Here is a 7,618-nt window from a genome sequence, read left to right on the forward strand (position 1 = left end):
GCCAGCCCAGATGTGCCCCACTGTTTGCTCTCGGCCAGCAACTCTAATTAAAGCCCTGAAGTCCTAACCGCACTTACACAATCTGTGAGACGAGAAGGGGCACAGGCCAGACTTTACAAGGCCGCTCCCCGAAATCCACAGGGCTGCAGGTCCCCACCCAGCTGCTGTGCAGAGCAGGTCCCAGCCAGCGCAGGCTCCGAGAGCGGACGCTGGACGCCGCCTGCTGCCTCCTACGGAGAACCCCCTCTCCCCAGGTGCCGAGCCTCGTGAGAAATTACATTTCTTGTGACTCCACTCATTTATTGGAGGTTTGAAGTGCAAAGCTTGAAGGCTCGCTGGCTCTTTCTCCCCAGTGGCCCATGGCCACTCCACGAACAGCAGAGCCCGTCTCCGAACCCTCAGCCGCAGCGGCGGGCGCTCCTTGACCTCAGGGAACAACAGACCACTGCCGAGGTGCGACGGGCACAGACTGGCAGGACAGACCCCTGCTCTGCCCCTTGCAAGCAGGCCTCAGCGTCAACGGAGGTCCTAAGAGCCACAGGGCCCCAGGCGGTGCGTGAACCGGCACTGGAGGCCAGTTACCAGCTACCACTGTCACTCTTAGCCCACCGGCCGCACACCAGGTGGGCCGGCCGCCACGGGGCCCTGCTCAGCAGCCCGCTTTTCCGGTCTCCCGCTGGAGAAGGTCCTTCATCTCCTCTGTCCAGCCCAGCAGCTCCACCAGCTTTTCCACGCTGTGAACCAGGTCCCCCAGCTGGACCACGTCCCTGCTGCGAGGACACCACGCCAAGGGCCCTACCGCGTCCCGGTTGATGAGCACTCGGGGCACCGAGTTCCGCACGGCCTCAGACAAGCTGGCAAAGGGTTCCACCTGGAAAATGGGCCCAGACGTAAGGAGCTCAGCGTGCACCCTCCAACCCCTCAGGATACTTCACGCCACAGCCCCCAAGCCTTGAGACAGCAGACTGACAGATCATGGAGCAGGGGAATCCACCACCCATGTCCTGTCCTCCAGTCTCCCTGCCCTGGTTCCTGGTTCCCCCGCCCCTGCCTCTGGCTTCTGCGGAATCTCCGGACCAGGCTCACCTGGGCTTGATCCCAGCAGCTACGCACACTCTCACCTGTCCTCCCCCTCCCCGCCGCCTCCTCAGTACACCACTGACACGCTGAGAGCAAGGACCTGGTCCCACACTGTGGGCCACCAGTGAGGGGCTCCTGACGAGCCTACAGGCTGGGTGGTCGTCCCACCTCTCTGCGGCCTTCGCTGTCCAGACCTCCAGAGAGGCCGAAATGCTGCCTGTGGGCTCCTTCATCCAAAGGGTGATCATGCAAGAAACGGACGATTAATAAATGGTGTTGAGACTGGCTCATCTCTTGGGAGGAAACAGCTCAATTCCTGCCTTTCACTGAAAACATTTCAAGTGGATTAAAGATTTAAGTGTAAACAAAACAGCTCTTGAAGAAAATTTAGGGTTTCTAAGTAAAGGTAGGATTTTTTACGCCTGACAACTGAAGTCAGATGAAACAGGAAAACAGCATCTGACTACAATACTAACATAGCTGCATAAAAGTACTTTGTAGAAAAATAGTTTTTAACTCTCACCACCACAAACCAAAAGCAAAAACAGTTACAACGTGCGACTGTAAATGGTTTATGTTGCTAATTGATAAACTATAAATATTTTATATACTTTATGAATTTATATTCTAACTTACAAACAAACCCAATAAAAAGTGGTTAAGAAATATGCAATTTGAAAGGAAGAAATAGAGGTCAATAAACATAAAAAGATGAACTTCACTGTTCATTAAAGAAATGCAAAATCTCACGCATACACACGAACACGTTCATCTTTTCACAATCAGCTTGGTAAAGACATTTAACACTGCTATTGCTGAGCATGTAGGAAGATGGCCACTCAGACTGGTGGTGGCAGGATGAACTGCATCCTTAACATTTACCGTGAGGTGCTGACACGAACGCACAGAACCGCATACGTGTGGGTATTCACTACATTTTAATATAAAAACTATACTATTTATTTTTGGTGCCCATCAATGGAAATTGCTAAAATAAATGCTCTAGATCATAGTCCCTTATCTTAAAGCTCTCGGGGCTGGATGCGTTTCAGAGCTCAGAGTACTTCAGGCTCGAGAAAAGACACCACGGCTCACATACCACATACCCCCCCGTGCAGGAGACCAGGCACTGCACACGCGTGTGAACGTTCCCTCCATGCCACGTGCGTGCCTGTGAGCCAGCCAGAAGCCTGAGTGCTGCTGGCTCTGTGCTGACAGCTGAGCACTTGGCGTTGGGGCCCCAGGAGGGACCTCAGATCCGTATCCATCCAGGACTCTGTGGCCACTAACAAGGTAGGTGTGTGAACGTGGTGGCATCCCAGTCCGGTGAAAGACCACCACGTCTGTGTGCAAAGGACAGAAACCCGAGGGGACACGGAACAGAGCACTAACAGTGCCATTGGGACTGATGGGTCCTGTACTTTGCTCTCTATACAATGTATAAATTTTATATTTTTTAATTTTTTTTTTTTAGGCGAGGCAACCCTTGGTTGACCTCACAGACTGCAGGGACTTTGTCAGCTTACAATCTCTTATTTTTTACTTTTTACGTCTACAGCACCTGGTCTTCCTAGGTGGTCTCCCACCCAAGTACTGACCAGGCCCGACCCTGCTTAGCTTCCGAGATCAGATGGGATCGGGCTTGTTCAGGGTGGTATGGCCGTAGACTGCAATGTATAAATTTTTAAAAGTAAGCACATGGAACTTTTATAATCAAGGGGGGGGAAAAAAACTATTTTCGTGTCGCTTAAAAAAACAGAGAGGACTGGTAGCCCATGTGCCCATGCCCAGTGGCAGGCACAGGTCGGCCAGGTGCAGCCCCCGGCCTCCCCTGGTCCCTCCCACACCCATCCCCACCAGGACCAGTGTGTGCACCCGGTCCATCCACCTGGAGCTCTTCTGCTTGTCCACTCCGGCATCCCACCTCCCAGCGCGGGTCCTCCCTGGCCTTGACATGTCTACTCAGCAGCCCAGCACAATCCTCACACCCTTGTGACCAACACCTAGGTCCCCAAACCTGCCCACAGGGCTTCTCCAACTCAGGAAACAAGGCCATCCCTGCAGCTGCTCAGGTCACCACCTGGAGTCTCGCCAACCATGCCTTCACACACACCTGGCTCCACCGCCCTCTGCTGGCTTTACCTGGCTTCCTGCCATCACCACTTGGTCACCCCTGCACTCTACTGACTGTCCCTTCTCCCACACTTGTTCCCCATGGTCTGTTACGACACAGCACCCAGATGGACAGGGAAGTCAGACCATGATCACTACTGCCTCCTCCTTACCAGCGCCACATGGCCTGCTGTGCAGTGTCTCCTGCCAGACCTTCCCCACCCAACATTGCCACCTCCTCCAGCTCAGCTCCAGCGTGACCTTCGTGCTAAGGCATACATATGCAAACCAACCTGCCAACACAGCTGGTTCCCAAGCCCTCCTGGCCTTTAGGTCCCACCCCATCACCCCACGTACTGTGCGACTCTCCCGTGACACTTGCGGTGTCTGTCCAAAGCACCAAGACACAGCCCTTCCCACAGCTCTGCCTCACTGAGGACCAGCCTGCGGGACGCCTGCTGGCTTCAGTCCTGCACACGGCCACCTATGTCCCCAGCTCAGCTCCATCAGGGTTTTACTGCTTCCAGCACAGAGCTGGCCGCTGTGGCCTGGGAGGCCTGCTTCTGCAGCCCTCCCCACTACCCTTGGCCCGCCCCTCGCACACGGGCCTGCCCACACCTACAGCGCCTCTAAAGCTGACCTCCCTTTTCCCCATCCTGCTCGCCGCTCTCATGGGAATACCTGTTTCCTTACCAGCCGAATCTACTCACCTTCCCCAGGTAGGGCCCCAGGGTGCCCCCCCACTTCTGCCTCACCCCCCCAGCCCCCTCCCTGCACATCCATGCACCAGGCCTGCTGACGAACCTGCAGGGAGGTCCCGAGGATGAGCAGCACGTCTGCCATGGGGAAGTCAACCACATGCAGCAAGAACCTCTGGGGCAGCGGCTCCCCAAAGAACACGATGTCGGGCTTAACGATGCCGGTGCACACAGAGCAGCGGGGGACCCTGTCCACCAGCACATCGGCCTGGGTGACACACACAAAGTGGGCCCGAGGGAGACACGGCAACACAGTTCAAAGGAAAAGGTAGAAACATTTTAAGAAAATTTCAAACATCACACAGCTGAGATGGTAAAATGATCACCCCACATATATACAACGAACCAGCTTCAGCAATTATTGACATTTTACCGATTCTGTTCATGCAGCCCTCAGAATTTTGGGAGGACCACATACTGTGTAATTCCAACTCTATGACATTCCGGGAAAGGCAAAGCTAAGGGAACAGTGAAAGGACCAGTGGTTGCCAGCAGCTGGGAGAGGCAGGAGTGGGGTTCACCGATTCATGGGGACAGAGCTTCCTTCTGGGGTGATGTTAATGTTGTGAATTAGAAAATGGTCACGCAACGTGAATGCACTCAATGCCACTGACCTGCACACCTTTAAACGGCGAACCCTGTGTTGTGTGAATTTGACCTCCACCAAAAATGAAGGACAGTGTCCTGTGCCACACTGATATCTGAGAGTTTTATCTTTATGTACGTCTTTCAACTCAATCCTATTCTACTTAAAGAAACCATCCTACAGAAAACCATCCTACAGAAGTTCACAGGGGTCTAGCAGGGGTATTGCTGCCACATTATTTTTAATAGTAAAAATGACGAACATCAAAAAATATCCCACAATACATGAATGACTAAATGTAATACTCTTTAGTTACAACGTACACTCTAAAACCAGTGAGCAGAGCTGTAGTTACTGACAAAATATCCATAAAATTTTGCTTAGTAAAAAAGCAAGTAGTAGAATTTTAAGCTTAATGATCCCATTACTAAAAATAAATAAATAAATAAATAACTGTGTGTGGGTGCAGGTTCACAGATGTTTGTGTGCTTATATATGCGCACCTTTTTTAAAGGTGTAGACCCTCATACGCCAAACTGTTAAAAGCGGTCTATAGGAACTGGTTGAAAGAAGATTCATTTTTCCCTCCAAATTTCTGTACTGCGGTAATTTTTTGCAAGCATATACAACATTTCCAATTTAAAAATAAAGAAAACCATTTTCACGGCACTAATGTTTTCTTGCCTTTATGACACGATGCTTGTGAGATACCACTTTTCCAGACCACTCTCACGGTGAAGTGTGACAACTCACCCAAAAGTTCTCCCCTGGGGAGGTTCTTCGACAGACAGTACAGGTAGCAGAGGCAAAGGAACCGTGAGCTTCAACCAGCTTTGAGGCAGGGATGCCAGACGCTGAAATTCAAACCCGAACTAAGTCCTGTTGCCTCCAGGGTGGGCGGGCACACAAGCCCCGGAGCATCACCTCTGGTCGCAGCCCCCACTGGAAGCCTGATATCCCTGCCTCTGTCACCTACAATGCTGCCCACCGCTGCCCCCCAACCAGAATAAGCCAAGGGGTGACGGCTCCCAGGTGGAGGCAGGTCACAGCTAAAACAAGGCCTGTCAAAACACAGCACAAAAACACCCTATGTAAGTTCAGATATAATTTCATCCAATGCCTAGGAAAACATTTTCTATTCTACAGATGCCAAGTAAACGTAAGAAAATAATATAAAGAAGTTTCCGAAAAGTGTATTTATAGATTAAATTTATAATTTGAGAAATTTTCTTCAAAATAATCCAGGGGAAAAAGAGAAGATGGAAGGAGGACAGAGATGAGGACATGAACGTTCTTTACATTCTTTGTCTCTTTACTTTCGGGGGCTCAAAAATTCCATATTAAAACTTTTAAGAGAAGTCATCATATCAGATTAGCAAAACCAGAAGCTCCTGAAGTCAACGTCAGTTCTGGCCAAAACTCAGAGTGGCAGGTATGCTGGCAAACGGGGCCACCGTCAAGGTCCCACCAGTAACCCTTAAGCACACAATGGACACTTGTCAGGAACAAAGGCATGGCTAGGTGGCTCAAGACCAATCACCAGGGTAGGGACTAAGACGGGACCCAGCGGTATGGAGCCCACACCCCCCACACGGGGAGGGGCGCGTGCAGGCCGGCTCACCTCTCTCGAGCCCGTCGATGTTCTGTGTGTAGAGCCGCAGAAGCAGCCCCTTGTCGTGCAGCAGTCGCAGGAAGTAGTGGATGACATTGGGCCTGTAGTGCCCGGGGTACAGCTTCTTGGCCAGAGCGAGAAAGGGCTTGGGGTTGTGGAAGAAAAATGGGAGCTCGAAAATGGCCTCCGGGTAGGGGATGTCGTACTGCTGGAGGTTGCTGTACCAGCCGCTCCCCGGAGACCTGTGGAGAAGCGGGAGGCTCTGAGCCCCGCGGCAGAGAGCGGGTGGGGGAGTCGCCGGGGTGGCAGGGGCGTGTGGGGCCGGCAGGGCACCTGAAGTCCGGGATGCCGCTGGGCGTGCTGATGCCGGCGCCCACCATGACCAGCACCCGCGGGCAGCCTCCGGCTCGGATCAGCTCAGCCACGTCCTGCAGGGAAAGTTTCTGCCTCTCGCCACTGCCTCCACTTCCAAGGACACCTGAGACCCCGGAGGAACGAGATATGGGCCTTCTTCCACCTGGAACACTGACGGAGAAAGCGGAGTGGCTGGTAACCGACGACAGCCACGTTCACGCTAGCAGCTGAGAGTGAGGCTGTCCGCCCTCCTGCGACGCACCGCTGAGAACGAGCGGATACAAAGAACACAAAACCTGGAGCAGCCCCTGAAAACACTTGCCTCCTGCTCCCCAGCGAGCACCCTGGGCAAAAACAGGGAGCAGACTCAACTCCGAAATCAAGACTTACTTGGGAGCGCAAGTTTCGCATTAGTGGGAATTGTGCGAACAAGGAGAGCGTCGTTTCCTGACCCCGGTCTCGAGGCCGTGCTGACAGAGCGGGCTCCGCACCGAGGGCTCAGGCTGGGGCCGGGGGCACCTCCGTGGGCTCCGCAGGGCCGCACGCGCTCACACACCTGGGACGGGGTGAGTGAGCAGCGGCATTTAAACGAAGTTAAACATCTCAGACTTTACCCAAATATTATCAGGATGAAAGTGGGTTTTACAGACTATTCCACAAAGAAACACCCTGAAGGCCAGGGGTTCAAACCACGGCAGACGTCGACAACCCCACGAATTCCGAGGCTGCTCACTTTCCAGGCAAACAGACCACACGGCACCGCGAGGCGCTGGGGAGGCTGGGCCGGGCCGGGCGCCCTCCACAAGCTGCAGGCCCCCCCAGGAGCCAGGGGCTGAGACTGGCTGGGAGAGCGAGATGCTGTTCCACGGGAAAAGAGCGCAAAGAGCGCGATACACAACGAGTCATAGGCTTCAGGGAGGCCTCCAGAAAGCATCAGGAAGGAAACAAAAGCAATACAAAGAACACAAAACCTGGAGCAGCCCCTGAAAACACTCGGCTCAAGGCTGCCTCATTCCGGACCTGCTCTGAGGGCCCCGGCCTGGCATCTAGCTGAGCTAAACGACTTCTTCCTCTCCTGTCTCATGCTGGTGACTTGCCCAGAGCTCAGGACTGCCA

At 53.3% G+C, this 7,618-nt stretch overlaps 1 protein-coding gene and 1 non-coding gene across 12 annotated transcripts in view; both read right to left on the reverse strand.

Moving 5' to 3' along the window:
* Nucleotides 1-283: 283 nt before the first annotated feature.
* SIRT3 (sirtuin 3) overlaps nucleotides 284-7,618 on the reverse strand; it is a 10,517-nt gene continuing 3,182 nt past the window's right edge. For 4 of the 11 annotated variants that reach the window (XM_011386019.2, XM_011386020.2, XM_011386012.2 and 1 more), the window contains exons 2-6: nucleotides 6,482-6,673; nucleotides 6,158-6,390; nucleotides 5,290-5,390; nucleotides 3,997-4,158; nucleotides 284-871 (exon numbers count right to left, since the gene is read on the reverse strand). In XM_011386019.2, coding sequence (XP_011384321.1) covers nucleotides 650-871; nucleotides 3,997-4,158; nucleotides 5,290-5,390; nucleotides 6,158-6,390; nucleotides 6,482-6,528 — 765 coding nt within the window. In that variant the 5' untranslated portion in view covers nucleotides 6,529-6,673 and the 3' untranslated portion in view covers nucleotides 284-649. Of the gene's footprint in view, nucleotides 872-3,996; nucleotides 4,159-5,289; nucleotides 5,391-6,157; nucleotides 6,391-6,481; nucleotides 6,799-6,892; nucleotides 7,059-7,473; nucleotides 7,613-7,618 lie in introns of those variants that run through there. The other 7 variants (XM_011386014.2, XM_011386013.2, XM_023526424.1 and 4 more) reach the window with 6 other exon arrangements.
* Nucleotides 2,630-2,748, reverse strand: LOC111734200. Its single transcript, XR_002778364.1, has one exon. It is a non-coding gene; the product is annotated as a 5S ribosomal RNA (ribosomal RNA).

Source organism: Pteropus vampyrus, unplaced genomic scaffold (assembly GCF_000151845.1).
Source record: "Pteropus vampyrus isolate Shadow unplaced genomic scaffold, Pvam_2.0 Scaffold865, whole genome shotgun sequence".
NCBI classification, from domain to species: Eukaryota; Metazoa; Chordata; class Mammalia; order Chiroptera; family Pteropodidae; genus Pteropus; species Pteropus vampyrus.